Below are 16,786 nucleotides of genomic sequence, written 5' to 3' on the forward strand. Positions count from 1 at the left end.
TCTTTCTCACGGTGGAGCTCAGCCCCACTCCACCTGCATCTACATAAGGGCTGTCCTCACCAGAACGTCAGGCTCCAGGAGGCCAGAACTCTGTGTCTTGCTCCTGGCTGTTGTACAGCAGATTCTCAATGAACCTTGCTTGAATGACAGCACCGGTTGCGGCCCCCCACACGCAAGGCCCAGGTCTTCCTAGAGACGGGTTGCTTGGGAATGACAGCATTGGCGACCAGGACACTTTACCCTCGAGCCCTGCTGGTGGCATCCACAGCTCTCCATCTCCCTGCAAACACTCCGGGCTAGCCTCACCCCAGACACACCCCTGAACAGAACACTTCCTCCTGGGGCGATGAGGTTTCCTTGAAAACAGCTTTCATGTGCCCCCACCTTGGATTCCCCCCCACTTTTTGGCCATGTAGGCCTTCCAGACTTTACTGATGGCCTGGGTGTAAGCAGTTCGAGTGTGTGTGACTATTACTGTGGGAGGTACTTAAACATCTTGTCCAAATGGGGCTTTTTGGACAAGATGTTTACTGTGGGGGTGTGGGGGGATCCAATAAATAGACCTTCATCCAGATGCTTATGTGAGCACCCAGCAGTTCCCAATGAACCAATGAACTCCCTGTCCTCAAATCCCAGCCTTTTTTTTTTTTTTTTTGAAACAGAGTCTCACTCTGTCACCCAGGGCTGGAGTACAGTGGCGTGATCTCAGCTCACTACAACCTCCGCCTCCCGGGTTCCAGCAATTCTCCTGCCTCAGCCTACGGAGTAGCTGGGATTACAGGCACCCGCCATCACGCCCAGTTAATTTTTTGTATTCTTAGTAGAGCTGAGGTTTCACCATGTTGGCCAGGAGGGTCTCGATCTCCTTACCTCATGATCTGCCCACCTCGGCCTCCCAAAGCGCTGGGATTACAGGCGTGAGCCGCTGTGCCCGCTCATCCCTTTTGGTTTCTTTCCCATCCTTCCTCACAATCTCCATTCACTTTCACAAAACCCCAACCCAGACCCCTAAGGACACTTCCCTTCCCCCAAGTCTGAATTATTCCACCTGAAGCTCTCCAACCTGTATTATCAGTAGACTCCTCAGGAGAAACTGTTTAAGATGCAGATTCCCAGGTACAACCCCCAAGAGATCCTGAATCAGCAGGTAGGGCCACAAAATGCTACCTTGAACAGATTCCAAGTGATTGATGTAGTGGACACCCTGGTTCAGGAGTTCCTGGGGAGGGGCAGAAGAAAACTAAATTTTTAGCTAAAAGACCTCAGCTTCTGGCTGGGCACAGTGGCTCACACCTATAATCCCAACACTTTGGGAGGCCGAGGCAGGGAGATCACTTGAGCCCAGGAGGTAGAGGTTGCAGTAGCTAAGATCATGCCACTGCACTCCCGCCTGGGCAACAGAGCAAAACTCCATCCCCTCCCCCACCGCCCCCCCCCCCCCAAAAAAAAGACCCTGGCTTCTGTGTGAGGGAAAAGGGAGGGAAAGGTTTTCATCTTCCAGCTACTTATAAAAATAAATTGGGCCAGGCGCAGTGACTCACACCTGTAATCCCAGCATTTTGGGAGGCTGAGCCAGGTGGATCAGGAGGTCAGGAGTTCAAGACCAGCCTAACATGGTGAAAACCCATCTCTACTAAATATACAAAAAGTAGCCAGGCATCATGGCAGACTGGCCTGGTCCCAGCTACTCTGGAGGCTGAAGCAGGAGAACCGATGGAACCCGGGAGGCAGAGGTTGCAGTGAGCTGAGTTGTGCCACTGCACTCCAGGCTGGGTGACAGAGTGAGATTCTGTCTAAAAAAATAATAAAAGTAAACAAACAAACAGACATACCGGCACCCTAAAGTGCTTCGCACCACCAGATACCTGCTCTGGAAACCCTAAGCTCTGTGACACATCCTTCCACATCGGTGCAAAGTCTTTCACAAAGAGGACAAACGGCTGCTTCTCTCATGGATAATTAACAATTCTTGAAGCTTGAATCCATATCTGATAACCAGTTGCGTCTGGCTGGGGGTATTGTTTGAAGGGGGAACCTTTCCTCAAACTTAATAGTCCATGCTATCCCCACCTACAAAAGAGACTGCACAGGACACTTGATTTGCTAAACTTTATTTTATACACACACATTTACATTTACTAGTCACCGTGTCGACTTGTTAAGACGATGAAGCCCTAATGAACCCGTTTTGAAATCAGAAGCTGGACGGTTGCAGGCTTTGGTCATTTCAAGAATCCAGTTCACCCCGGGCTTTGTTTTGCACACACCCCAGGAGAAGCTTGGTGCACACAGCTGCGTAGCTGTCAATGGAAACCACTCTCTTTTTCTCTTGTATTTTTCGGTTACACTCACTCAGGATTTTGAAATGAATCATCACAAGAAATGTGTTTTAAAGCTGAATCACTGGGAACATATAACAACTGTTCACATCACCACAAAACTGAAGTCAGAAAAAGAGCCCCTGAAAATGTGCAAGGGCTGATACTCTACGACAGAATATTATTACCGTTCACCACGTTAATACCTTTACTTGCTACCATACAACTAAAGTCACGGCAGAACGAGAGCGTGTAAATTACAAAAGGAAACTTGCTTTCAGCGCGCCAGATAATAGGACATGCACAGGACTGAATTCCTCCCCTTCTAACCTCTCTCATCAGTCACATTTACAAGAAGCTCAATTTTAAGCAAAGAGATGCCAGAAGCAGCTAACTGGAGACGTGTACAAAAACAGGGTAGCCTACAGACACAAGATAAATAGTCTCATAGTCTTCAATGGAACTCGTTTGGTTTCCAACGTATCTGAGTAGTCACTTTTCACAGTTTTTTTAAACACATAAAAAACATTCCAATTACATCTTTGTGGATGTCTTGGAAACCACTGTCTCAGGGACCCTGCCCTCTCCTATACACACACGCGCACACACACACACACAATGGCACATGGTGTTCTGGTCTAATATAGTGTGTCTAAATGCACAGGGCAGACATTAACAGCTGAGTTTTAAAAGATTTTTTTCCCCTTTTACTACAATGAGAGTAGTGACCTTCTGCTGCAAAGATCATGACAGTTTAGTTCAAAGATGGTGACAGTTTGTTGGATAGACGAAATTAGAACTGGGGACCTAGGATTGCCTGAGTCCTTCCCTACAATCACCCCCTTCCCCACAGGATTCCTGAGCGGGCTCATCCCAAATGGGAATCAAAGTGCCATTTTTACTAACAGACGCTAAAACTCAAGGACTTTGAGATCTCAGCAGACATTTCTTTTTCCCTAAAACTCATTCCGGGGACCTCCTGGCTAGGTAACTGGAGGTTGGAGGCTGAAGGAGCAACGAAGCCAGGTTTGCAGTGAAGGTCCTGGCTTAACTTACCCCACTGGTTACAGAAGAGAAAGGCTGGAAGGGACAATACGGCGAGGCCACCCAGCTCTTCCAAACGCCAGGGCAGGCAGAGGTCGCTGACCAACCCGAGGAGGGAGCGAGGCGTAGGAGAGAAAGGCTGAATGTGGATGAGTGTAACAGCGACCTGCTCATGCATAAAGGGGAATGAATGTTCTGGAATTTTCCCAATCCTTTTACTAACTCTCCTGCCTCCGAAGGTGAGTGGAGGGGGCAGTGAAACAGCAGGCCTGGTAGAGAAAAGGGCACAGAGATCCACCTCCCTTCCCCAACTCCCTCCCACCTGAGACCTCACCTATCGTTTACCTCAGAGCCGGATTGCTATCAACAGGGTCCCTAAGACAGTCCAAAGTCTTATTTCATTCAGTGACAAGAGGAAATTTTGCTGACTTGGCTTCTTCCTTGTTCTTTCAACTCCTCAGGTATGGGTGGTCCCCCAATTTATTTCTGGATTCTGTGAATAAATGAGAACAGCTCAAGAAGGGAACAGAAAGAGGTGTCATTAGGAAATGTGTTAATTCCAAGAAATTTCTCGGTCCCTGAACATTTCTATTCCCCAGCCAGGCCTCTGGAAAACGTCACCCTTAAAGCCACATAGCCGGCAAACACCATAACTTCAAAACATTAATTTTTTTTGTTTAATTTTTGTGTTTTTAGTAGAGACAGGGTTTCACCATGTTGGCCAGGCTGGTCTCGAACTCCTGACCTCAGTGATCTGCCCGCCTCAGCCTTCCAAATCATTAAATCTTTTTTCTTTTTTTTTTTTTTTGGAGACAGAGTCTCACTCTGTCACCTGGGCTGGAGGGAAGGGGCATGATCTAGGCTCACTGCAATCTCTGCCTCCAGAGTTCGAGATTCTCCTGCCTCAGCCTCCCAGGTAGCTGGGATTACAGGCATGTGCCACCACAACCAGCTTATTTTTTGTATTTTTAGTTAGAGATGGGGTTTCACCACGTTGGCAAGGCTGGTCTTGAACTCCTGACCTCAAGTGATCTGACCACCTCGGCCTCCCAAAGTGCTGGGATTATAGGCGTGAGTAACCACGCCTGGCCCCAAACCATTAAATTCTCATCAAGGAAGATGAGTCAGATGGAGTTGACAAATGACCACAGCAACACTCATTGATAAACAATCGGTAGGTGGGTTTGCTCTGCTGCCTCCTGCCCACCAGATGTCCCCAGCGCCTGGGGGGGGTTCGGGGCTCTTACCCTCCTCATCACCCGCTTGACCCACCACCTCCTCAGGCTCCTCTGCCCCCGCCTGCCACTCCTGCTCCTCCTGCCTCACCCACTTGCTGGCACGAGCCCAGTCACTTCTGTTGTCATTCTCACCATTGGTGGCACGCCGAGGAGAGCCTTCTGGCTTGGCCTTTGAACCCTTAGAGGTTGAGGCTGCCGGCTCGGCAGGCTGCTGGCCTCGAGGCGCCTTCTGAACTGACGCCTCTTTTCTTGAGCCTGGCCCTTTCTTTGGCATCACCGGCTTCTTCCTGGCATCTTCTGAGTCAACCAGGACGTAAGAGACAGGGCCCAAGCTCACCTTCTTTTTCTTCCTCATGGGGGCGGGGTTCTTGGTGGAAACCCAGGCCATGGCCTTTTTCTTTGGTGGACTCTGGTGGCCACCATCTTGGTCTGACTCAGTGGCACCTTCTGGACTCTCAGCTTCTGCCTGGACATCCTGAGATGGGTCTCTGGGACCCTTCCAGGCACATTTCGCCCCAGGCTTCTTCAAAGCGAACTCCTCCTGCTTCATACAGGGCTTCTTGCTGCCCTTGATCGACTCTGAGACCGCCATGCTTTCAGAATCACCCGCCTCAGGATCCTCCAAGTCAGCCGTGCTGCTGGAATCGTTGCCTTTGGGTTTTTTCCAGGGCACAGCTTCCTGCTTGGGGTTCTTCTTCTGCTTCTTTCTCCTAGAGCGAGTCTTGGCTCCAGCCTTGCGAACCAACGGTTTGGGAGGGTCGTGCTGGTCTTCCGCGGCATTCCAGTTGTTGGGGTTCTCCGTCTTTAAGGTAGAACCCACCTCTGCTGCAAGCCCCGGTTCCTTCTTGATCTTCCTCCCTCCTGTGAAACCCCAGGCTGCCATCTCCTCGAACTCAGAGGCCTCCTGGGCCCTGGCTTCCTCCCGGCCTCGGATCTCGGCATCCATGTAGAAAATGATCTGCACCACTGCTCCCAGGAGTACCCCCAAAGCTTCTGCCCAGTTCTCTGGGGGCTGATGCTGGTTCTGGGACAGTGTGGGGTGGTTGAGCTGGAGCAGGCGGACCACATCCTCCCAGGTGCGCCCCTCGGCATCCAGGAATTCATTCAGATTTTTTAAAAATTCAGCATCCTGGGTGGGGTCTCTACACACCACTCTCCAGACGCCACCCCTTCCTGGGAATTCACGGGGGATGGTGCTCAGATTCACACCTTCACCAACCTCAATGAGGGCAGCTTTAACATTCTCTTCCCTCATAAAAATCTTGTTGAGCACGCGGTACGGGCCCAGCGGGGAGAGGACCGCATTCAAGGTCTCCTCAATTTCTGCTTGGCCACAGTCCTCTGGGATGCCTGTGACCAATAAGGACCTGTGGATATCCACTTCCATTCCCCTGCACCAATCCTCCAGAAGGTTCATCGCCACGGTCTTGGACATTTAGCTGCTCTGACCCTACTACGCGTAGTAAAAAGTCTATCAGGTGGACGTGGGGTGCAGCGGTCCCCAAACCGTAATCCTGCAAGGTGACAAGGGAATGAGGTCAGGCTCCCGGGAAGACGGCCAAGCTCGCAGATCCTAGCTGCCCGCTCCGCGGCCGGCCTGCAGGAGGCCTCGCGCTTTCCCAACACCCTCCTCCCCAACCCCGGGCCCCGGGTGCTCACACGTGTCCCGGAATCTGCCGCAAAAGGTCCTCCGTCCCTGCGCGGCCGGGATTTACTTGGCAGCCCAGCCTCCGACCGCCCAGCCAGGCCAAGGAGAGGCCGCTGGGATGCAGCCGTTCCCCAGTCGCTGGCTCCGTCTACCGCGACGCAGCTGCTCGAGACAGAAAGAACCAGAAAGACGCCGTCCGCCCCCGCTCCGGACCGGGAGGGTCACGCGGCTTCCAGCCTCGATCCCGGCAGCTGCGCGAAGCCGAGGTTGGCGTCGCAGCGCGCGCCTGCGCACTGGCTCCGGTACTGCCGCTCGGGGGTCTTCGGGCTGTGCAGCTCCCGAGGTCTCCATGGCAACCGGCCGTGGGTTGCTAGGACCGAGCCCGCCTACGCGGCGCCGGCGCTGCAATTGGACCTAGAGAGCCGGTGTAAGAGCGGCTGTTCAGGTCGCCGAGCAAGGGTTTGGATACGCTCGGATGGTGCCTCCGTGGAGGCCAAACCTTTCCACCCGAGTGGGCCTCGGGAACGGGGGTCAAGTCGGGGAGAAGCGCCAACATCAATGACCGCATCCACTAACTTTATCATCCTGTGCCCCACCTGTTAGATTCCTTGGGAGACACTAGAAATCAAGGAAGGAAGAAAAAGAGGCTTTAATCTTGGGTTTCTCTAATGAAAGCCACGGCTCCTGTTGGCCTTGTAAACCTTTACTGCAAGCTCCTGGGTTCTTCCAGGAATTTCCAGAAACTTCTAACTTTCCTACCCGACCCCTTCTAGCATGAGGATAATGCCTTGCCTTTCCTTGTTTCCTCAACGTGATGCAGGGTGAGTTCTTGGTGTCCTCCAGGAAGCGGGGAGCAATGTTACAGCTCAGTGACTGCCCCCACAGAGAAGTGTTAATCCAAACTACAACCATTTTGTTAGCCAGCCCCACTCCCCGCCCACCCGACTATTTTGCAGATCTTGGTCCAAGTGAAATATTCCATGGGGGTTCAGGCTGTGAGAAACATCCTGCCTACCCACCTGACCACAAGGCAGACAAAGGCCCAACTAAAGAAACGTTATTAGACTGCTGCAATGGCTCACGCCTGTAATCCCAGCACTTTGGCAGGCACAGGCGGGCAGATTTCCTGAGGTCAGGAGTTCAAAACCAGCTTGGCCAACATGGTGCAACCCTGTCTTTACCAAAAATACAAAAATTAGCTGGACGTGGTGTCGGGCACCTGCAATCCCAGCTACTCGGGAGGCTGAGGCAGGAGAACTGCTTGAATCCAGGAAGCAGAGGTTGCAGTGAGCTGAGATCCCAGCACTGCACTCCAGTCTGGGAGACAAGAGTGAAACTCCTTTTCAAAAAAAAAAAAAGAAATATAAAAAATAAATAAAAAAAGAGAAACATTATCATACCCTGTCAGGCAAAGGCCCAACTAAGAAACATCCTTATCATATTCTACTGAGAGAAAGTGCAGAGAACACGACATTCTACCAGAACAAGTGCCAGAACCGCCTCATCATGGGACCGTCTTGTCAATATCCTGCTGGACAGCAAGCCCTGCTGCCCAGACCCCCCCACCCGTAACTGTAAATACCCCAGCCTATAAATGGTGGGCTTTGGCATTAAGCTGGTCCCTCACTTCCATAGGTGTCTGCGGTATACCTGGGTTGCTGCTAGCTGCCCTCTGTGTCTTTCTTTCTTTTCTTTTCTTTTTTTAAGATGGAGTTTCGCTCTTGTTACTCAGGCTGGAGAGCAATGGCTCGATCTCGGCTCACCGCAACTCCGCCTCCTGGGTTCAAGCAATTCTCCCGCCTCAGCCTCCTGAGTAGCTGGGATTACAGGCACGCGCTACCATGCCCAGCTAATTTTTTGATTTTTAGTAGAGACGGGGTTTCACCATGTTGACCAGGATGGTCTCTATCTCTTGACCTCGTGATCCACCCACCTCGGCCTCCCAAAGTGCTGGTATTACAGGCTTGAGCCACCGCGCCCGGCCTGTCTCTTTCTTAACCCTCACCTTCCCTCCAAAACTTAACAAAGAGGACTATCCCCTCCATAGGCAGTGTGCTGAGAATAGCTCCGGGGCAAGGCTGCAGCCACGTTAATACCCACTTTTAATGACATGCTAATTAAGGGGTGGGTTATTCAGAATTAACCAGCAAATGGGCAGTAACTTATGGGTGTTTCCATGGCAATGGTAAACTGTCATGGTGCTGGCAGCCACATCTTATGGAGAGTGGCTTTCAGTGCCTTTTCCAGGTTTTGGCCGGTCTTCAGTGTGGCTGTCAGTGGAGTCCCCTGGGCCTCCTACCTCAGTCTTGCTGCCCATGCTGAAAACCTTTGTTAATAATTAAAGCTGGGCGCTTGGATCACGCCTGTGATCCCAGCACTTTGGGAGGCTGAGGCAGACAGATCACTTGAGCTCAGGAGTTTGAGACCAGCCTGGGCAAAACAGCAAAACCCCATCTCTACCAAAAACGCAAAAAATTAGCCACGTATGGTAGCAGTCACCTGTGGTCTCAGCTACTCAGGAGGCTGAGGTGGGAGGATTGCTTGAACCCAGGAGGTAGTGGCTGTAGTGAGCTAAGATGGCACCACTGCACTCTAGCCTGAGCAACAGAGTGAGACCCTGTCTCAAAAACAAAGCAGAACAAAAAAAGTTAATTAAGCACTCCTATGTGACTTGGTTGGACTTGCCATCTTTTTTTTTTTGGGCCAGGCCAAATAATTTGAGTCCTCCGAGCTCATTCCTTTTCTCTATCATAGGAGTTCTAATGAAAAAACCTTCCTGATTTGGAAGTTTTGAAGAATCAGGGAGCTCTCATTTTAAAGGTGCACTGAAGTACGGTTTTGGCCTTGATATTCAACCAAAATCTGTTCTTTGGGTTCATTGTTGAAATTGGTCTTTGTAAGGCCAAATAGCCAAATGTTGATTTCGCTGTCATCTCTGGCACCCTAAATTTGGGCCTCATCAATATTTGTGTGATTGCCCCAGTTCCCGTCATATTTTGTGCTAAAAAGTCATGTTATTCAAATTTGTTAACATCTGATTATTCACATAATTCACATCTGAATATTCCAATAGAGAGAAACATTTTACTTGTAATATTCTAGGTGATATTCAATTATCTAGAATAATTGAATATTCCAATAATCACTTTGGCTATAAACACTCCAGCTATAATGAAAGGGTTTTGTGTTTGTTTTTGAGCTGGAGTCTCGCTGTTGCCCAGGCTGGAGTGCAGCGGTGTGATCTCAGCTCACTGCAAACTCTGTCTGCCTCCCGGGTTCAAGCGATTCTCCTGCCTCAGCCTCCCATGTAACTGGGATTACAGGCGCCTGTTACCACACCTGGCTAATTTTTTGTATTTTTAGTACAGACTGGGTTTCACCATGTTGGTCAGGCTGGTCTCAAACTCCTGACCCAATGATCTGCCTGCCTCAGCTTCCCAAAGTGCCAGGATTACAAGCATGAGCCACTGCCGGCCTAATTAAAGTTTTTAAATCTCATGTGCTTTATATGTTGAAATTCTATGTATCAGTGGAAGAATGAGTGTATATTTTTAGGCAGTGATTTAAAGACATACCCATAAGTTCTGACACTTCTATTGAGAAGTGAGGATCTATGTCATCTCTGGAATCTGAGCAGACTTGTGACTACTTTAACCGATAGAGTTTGGTGGAAGGAAAGCTATGTGGCTTCTCAGACTATGTTACAGAAGGCCACACAGCTTCCTCCTCATTCACTGGGACACTCTTATTCTTGTATCCTTGAGCTTCCAAGTAAGAAGTTCAGTGAGCTACCCTCTGGCTTTCATGCTGTGAGGAAGCCCAGACCACACAGAAAAGCCACGTCGGTGCTTCTATCAACAGTGCCCCGCTGAGCACAGCTTTCAAAGGATTTCAGCCCAGGCACCAGATATGTGAGTGAAGAAATTTCCAGCTGGTTCTAGCTCTCAGCCATTTGAGTCACTCCCAACTGTCATGGATGCAACTAGGTGTGGTGGGTGTTGTGGGCAGTAAAAGTATTTACCAAGACAGTTGTAGGTAAAGAAAGGCAGATTTGTTGGAGAAGACATGAAAATACGTTGCAGGGTTACAACGGGCAGCACAGCAGAGAAGGGGCTGTCTGCAAAGAGGAAGGGACTGGAAGGATGTTTCTTTTTTCTTTTTTTTTTTTAAGGTAGAGTCTCACACTGTTGTCCAGGCTGGAGTGCAATAGCACAATCTCGGCTCACTGTAACCTCCACCTCCTGGGTTCAAGTAATTCTCCTGTCTCAGCCTCCCAAGTAGCTGGGGCTACAGGCACCTACCACCATGCCTGGCTAATTTTTGTATTTGTAGTAGAGACAAGGTTTCACCATATTGGTCAGGCTGGTCTCGAACTCCTAACCGCAAGTGATCTGCCTGCCTCGGCCTCCTAAAGTGCTGGGATTACAGGCATGAGCCGCTGCGCCCGGCCTTGGAAGGAAGTTTCATAGGGCCATGCTGGAGGGGGCTACATGCAGAAAGAGGTCACTGTGACCACAGAGGACTGTGATTAGCCATCGCTCAGAAAACTTGTTCATTGTCCTTCCCAACCTGGGGCCCCTTCCTCCTCGTGGCTTACTTATCTGATCAGGGCTCCACACTAACCATTTGTATCTTTGCAACTGAGGCCCAGACGTCACATGTAGCAGAAACAGTCACCGCTGTACTTTGTGTTTATTCCTGACGCACAGAATCCATGGGTACAACCAAACAGTAGTTCTATACCACTCAGTTTTGGGGTATCTTACCATTTATTTATTTATTTTTGAGACGGAGTTTTGCTCTTGTTACCCAGGCTGGAGTGCAATGGCGCAATCTCGGCTCACTGCAACCTCCGCCTCCTGGGTTCAGGCAATTCTCCCGCCTCAGCCTCCTGAGTAGCTGGGATTACAGGCACGCGCCACCATGCCCAGCTAATTTTTTGTATTTTTAGTAGAGACGGGGTTTCACCATGTTGACCAGGATGGTCTCGATCTCTTGACCTCGTGATCCACCCGCCTCGGCCTCCCAAAGTGCTGGTGGGGTATCTTATTATGAAGCAATAGATAGATGGAAGACATTGCAAAGGTAGGATGCAGCAAGAACTGATGATGATCAGCGAAGCATTCTTACAACAAAATGAGAGCAGCAATCTGAAGTCTGCTCCTGAAAAGATTCTCCAAAGCCACTTCTCAAGCCGTGCACAGAGCTTCCATTCATGAAATTGCTTCAGTGAAACGGCATCATCACTGTCAACCAGATCATCAAGCCTGAGTTGAAGAAGAGATAAATCTTCCACTTCAGTCAGTTACTTGTATTGAGGAAGGAAAGCATGATAGGTCACATGTCACTATCAGCAGAGCTGGTAATAAAGTGTCTTGTTCCTTCAGCACTCATTTAGGATTATAAATGGGACGTGGAGCAGCTGAAATTATTGCCAAACTTTTAAAGTTTGTTTGCTAGATGTCTAAAGTGTAAAATTATGATGGAAATTTAAAGTTTGTGACAGAATTTAAGATTTATTCTTATTCCTAAAGTTCATTTTATGAAGGTTTTTTTTTTTTTGGTTTGTTTGAGAGCAAGTCTCGCTCTGTTGCCAGACTGGAGTACAGTGGCACGATCTTGGCTGCAGTCTCTGCCTCCCGGGTTCAAGCAATTCTTCTGCCTCAGCCTCCGGAGTAGCTGGGACTATAGGCACACACCACCATGCCCATCTAATTTTTTTGTATATTTAGTGGAGACGGGGTTTCACCGTGATGGCCAGAATGGTCTCAATCCCTTGACCTCGTGATTCACCCACCTTGGCCTCCCAAATGCTGAGATTACAGGTGTGAGCGACCCTGCCCGGCCATGCTGGTGACTTTTGTTTTGCCTTTGACCAAGTACATGTCCATTCAATGTTCTGGCAAAATGTATATCTGGTCCCGACACATAGTAAGATGTAGTTATTTAAACAGAATTACAAGGGACCTTCCCACGATTGAGCAGCGTTCTTACTCTGTCCTTCCAGGGACCTGGAGTTTGTTCTGGAATTGTCAACCATTTGGTCCAGGAAAGTAACAGGAGGGTATGGCATCACTGCTCTTGTCGGAACATCGTGTCAAATGAAACTCAGATCTAGTACGGCCACGGGGAGTTGTTGCACGTTTGCTGACTGAGAGTGGATAAAACGAAAAAGTCAAAAAAATACTAAGAGTGGATGAGAAGAGAAATCAGAACTCTTGCGTCTGTGCATGGCTGGTGGGAACATACATTCTAACATCCACCATGACAAACTCTCCTAAAGCAAAACGTGCAGACTCTACAACCTAGCAGTTCTACTATTCCATGTATATAACCAGCAGAAACATGTTCACTAAAAGATATGGACAAGGATATTCCTCGCAGCACTATTTATAATAGCCAAAATCTAGAGGCTACCCAAATGCCAATTCACAGAAGAAGAAACTGTGGTATGTTCACATAATAAGACACTGAGCAATCAGAATAAATGACAGATTTTCACCGTGTTGGCCAGGATGGTCTCGATCTCCTGACCTCGTGATCTGCCTGCCTCAGCCTCCCAAAGTGCTGGGGTTACAGGCATGAGCCACGGCATCCAGCTGACGTCCAGAGTGTTTTTGAAGGGGAGAGGGTTGATCCCATTGGCATTGAGCACCTGTGTCACTGGCCTTAATTATGCAGTCTCAGACGAACCGATGCCGTGTGGCCCATGGTCTCCACCACAGGTCACACTGTTAGCACAGGCTCCTCCAAGGGCTTAGAGCTTGCTTCCTAGAAGATGCTCAAAGGTCTTTGGGATGTGCAGAGCCTGAGCAAACCAGACCTGGCCGGGTCTTTTTTTGCTTTTTTTTTTTTTTTTTTGAGACAGAATCTCCCCTTGTCACCCAGGCTGGAGTGCAGTGGTGCCATCTTGGCTCACCACCATGCCCAGCTAATTATTCTTAACATTTTTTTTGTAGGGACAGGCTCTTACTATGTTGGGTAAGATGGTCTCCAACTCCTGGCTCAAGTGATCTGTCTCAGCCTCCCAAAGTTTTGAATTATAGGCATGAACCACCATGGCCAGTCAATTCTCTATTCTTGACTCTGACTTTGGAATATTCCACAGTTTATTTTATTTTATGAGATAGAGTCTCACTCTGTCACCCAGGCTAGATTGCAGTGGCTCAATCATAGCTCACCACAGCCGTCATCTCCTGGGCTCAAGGGATCCTTCTGACTCAGCCTCCCAAGTAGCTGGGACTACAGGCATGTGCCACCACGCCTGGCTAATTGTTTTAAGTTTTTAGTAGAGACAGGCCTCACTCTGTCACCTAGGGTGATCTTCTACTCCTGGCCTCAGACAATCCTCAGCCTTCCAAAGTGCTGGGATGACAGGCATACCACTGCACCTGGCCTCTGCCACCATTTAAAAAAAATAAACTGAAAGGTTTTATTTACAGTAACAGTTCAAAATGTGAGGTTTGGAAATGGTAAATGCAGCCTGGAATAAAATTTTCCACAGCAAGTATCATATTTTAATTTGACCAACTATATCACAAATAACAGAACACAAATAAAGCAGAAGGGAAACATCTGAGGTCCTGGAAATTGAGATTTCCCAAGTGGATCTAAGAATGTTCAGAAGGCAGAGGCACCAAAGGCAAAAACGAAGCTTTTGAATGAAACCGCCTCCGTGAAAGATGGGGTGAAGAAAGCAATATATAATTTGTTTTATGGTTTTTGAGACCAAGTCTCGCCCTGTCACCCAGGCTGGAGTGCAGTGGCGTGATCTCGGCTCACCGCAACCTCCACCTCCTGGGTTCAAATGATTCTCCTGCCTCAGCCTCCTGAGTAGCTGGGACTACAGGCACACACCACGGTGCCCAGCTAATTTTTGTATTTTTAGTAGAGATGGGGTTTCACCATGTTGGCCAGATTGGCCTTGAACTCCCGACCTCGTGATCCGCCTCCCAAAGTGCCGGGATAACAGGCATGAGGCACCATGTGCTGGGATTACAGGCATAAGCCACCATGCCCAGCCCTATGTGGTTTTAATGGGTAAGAAGAAGAAAATGAATAACTGTAAATAAAAATCGAGCCATAAAAATATTTAAAATAGGCCTGGTGTGGTGGCTCATGCTTGTAATCCCAGCATTTTGGGAAGCCAAGGCAGGTGGATTGCTTGAGACCAGGAATTCAAGACCAGCCTGGGCAACATAGCAAGACTCCATCTCTTCAAAAAGCACAAAAATTAGGTAGGCCTGGTGGCACATCCCTATAGTCTCAGATGCTGGGGAGACTGAGGTGGGAGGATCACTTGAGCCTCGGAGATCAAGGCCACAGTGAGCAAGCATCATACCACAACACTCCAGCCTGAGTGACCAGGCAAGTGCTTGTCTCAAAAAGAATTTTAAATAAATGCACATAAAACAATGTGTATACACACAATACACAAAATGCATTCCAAAATACTTAAGAGATAAATATTTAAGACAGAAAAAATTTATTTTTACATAAAAAGGAATATGTAAATATATATTAGGGTGGTGCAAAAGTAATTGCTGGTTTTTTGCCATTATTTTATTTTATTTTATTTTATTTTTTTTAGACAGAGTCTAACTCTGTCTACCAAGCTGGCGTGAAGTGGCATGATCTCGGCTCACTGCAACCTCTGCCTCCCAGGTTCAAGCAATTCTCCTGCCTCAGCCTTTCAAGTAGCTGGAACTATAGTTTGCCACTTTGAATGGCAAAAACTGCAATTAATTTTGCATCAGCCTAAATATTATAAATGTGACACTCTATGTGTATATACGTATGTGTGTGTGTATGTGAGAGAGAGAGGGAAGTGGCATCAGCTGCCTGTCTGCTCTCCCATTAAAGAGCCAGGTGATTGCTAGCAGATTTAAAAATAGTTGAAGGACCCTTAAGAGGAATCATTACAGTGGTTTCCAAGGCAACACTCTGTACTGTGGTTTCCAAGGCAATGACTGGCACTGTGGTTTCCACGACAAAGCATCCCTGCAGCCCCAACCCTCCCACCATCTCTGCACTTCCAGTATAGGGTTCTCCCTCCATCTTCTTCCACTGTTTCACCTTTGGGTTTTTATTTTGCCCCGCTGTGCATTTTCAATGAGAACCCACAACGTTTCTATAAACACTGAACCCAAAGAAAGTCCAGGGGGCTCTGGGGTCCCGCCTAGATGTTTCCTCCTGAGCCAGTTGTAACAACCCACCATCGGGGTTCTGTGACTCACCCTAGCTTGCTCTGTCCGATTTGTTCTGCGAGAGCTCTTTCTTGCTTCTGAGACAGAGTCTCCCTTGTCTCCCAGGCTGGAGTGCAATGGCACAAACTCAGCTCACTCCAACCTCTGCCTCCCGGGTTCAAGCCATTCTCCTCCCTCAGCCTCCTGAGTAGCTAGGATACAGGCGGGTGCCACCACGCCGAGCTCATTTTTTTTTTTGTATCTTTAGTAGAGATGGGGTTTCACCACGTTGGCCAGGCTGATCTCAAACTCCTGACCTTATGATCCACCCACCTCAGCCTCCCAAAGTGCTGGGATTACAGGGGTGAGCCACTGTGCTGGGCCTTTTTTTGTCTTTTGTGAGACAGAGTTTTGCTTTTGTCCCCCAGGCTGGAGTGCCGTGGCACGATCTAAGCTCCTTGCAACCTCCAGCTCCCAGGTTCAAGCAATTCTCCTGCTTCCGCCTCCCAAATAGCTGGGATTACAGGCACGTGCCATCATGTCCAGCAAATCTTTTGTATTTTAGTAGAGACAGGGTTTCTCCATGTTAGCCAGGAAATTCAACTGCCAACCTCAGGTGATCCACCTGCCTCAGCCTCTCAAAGTGCTGGGATTATAGGCGTGAGCCACCGTGTCCAGCTTTCCTATTATATATACGTGTGTGTGTGTGTGTGTGTGTGTGTCTCAGATCACAGCAAAATGTATTTCTTATCGTGGCTCATGATCAATTGTGTGACCATCACGGCCATAGGTTACTTAGTCCCCCTATGGATGGCTATGCAGGTTGTTTTCCATTTTCTGGTATTTCAGATGAAGAGCTGGGAAGGGCCCTGTAGACATCTATGTTGCTTGGATTCAGGTGTGACTTCTTAACTTGGTTGAAACTACGATGCTTTTCAAAAGTCACAGTGTTGTCAGGACACAGGGGATCACACCTGTAATCCCAGCTCTTTAGGAGGCCAAGGTGAGTGGATTCCTTATGCCCAGAAGTTCAACACCAGCCTGGGCACCACAACGAAACCCCATCTCTACCAAAAAAAAAATACAAAAATTAGCCAGGCATGGTGGTGTGTGCCGGTGGTCCCAGCTACTTGGTAGGCTAAGGCAGGAGGATCTCCCAAGTCTCAAAAAAAAAAAAAATTAAGAACACAAAACCCAGTGCTTTTATTCCACAAATACAGCAACTCTTTCCTGGGCCATTCTGAGTTCGTTCTCTCTCCCTCTCTGGAAATAACCAATAAAGCCCTAGGATTATTTGGCGGGAGAAGAGACGTGTTCTCATCTGAGCTGGGGCTCGGGTTACAGCCACAGCTG

At 48.7% G+C, this 16,786-nt stretch overlaps 1 protein-coding gene across 1 annotated transcript; it reads right to left on the reverse strand.

Moving 5' to 3' along the window:
- Nucleotides 1-2,095: 2,095 nt before the first annotated feature.
- Nucleotides 2,096-6,473, reverse strand: PNMA8A (PNMA family member 8A). The gene is made up of 3 exons (XM_017969214.4): nt 6,260-6,473; nt 4,733-6,114; nt 2,096-3,855 (listed from the first exon to the last, which is right to left on the reverse strand). Exons 2-3 carry the CDS (start codon nt 6,033-6,035, stop codon nt 3,812-3,814), a joined length of 1,347 nt encoding a protein of 448 aa, XP_017824703.3. The 5' UTR covers nt 6,036-6,114; nt 6,260-6,473; the 3' UTR covers nt 2,096-3,811.
- Between the last annotated feature and the right edge of the window lie 10,313 nt (nt 6,474-16,786).

The sequence above is a fragment of the Callithrix jacchus genome, chromosome 22 (assembly GCF_049354715.1).
Source record: "Callithrix jacchus isolate 240 chromosome 22, calJac240_pri, whole genome shotgun sequence".
NCBI lineage: Eukaryota > Metazoa > Chordata > Mammalia > Primates > Cebidae > Callithrix > Callithrix jacchus.

What these genes read in the sequence shown, in the direction of transcription:
- PNMA8A (XM_017969214.4), bottom strand. Translation starts at nt 6,035, where the DNA reads ATGTCCAAGACCGTGGCGATGAACCTTCTGGAGGATTGGTGCAGGGGA. An exon ending in TCCTCGGCGTGCCACCAATG is followed by an intron (nt 3,856 to 4,732) that starts GTGAGAATGACA and finishes ATTTATTCACAG; the next exon opens with AATCCAGAAATAAATTGGGG.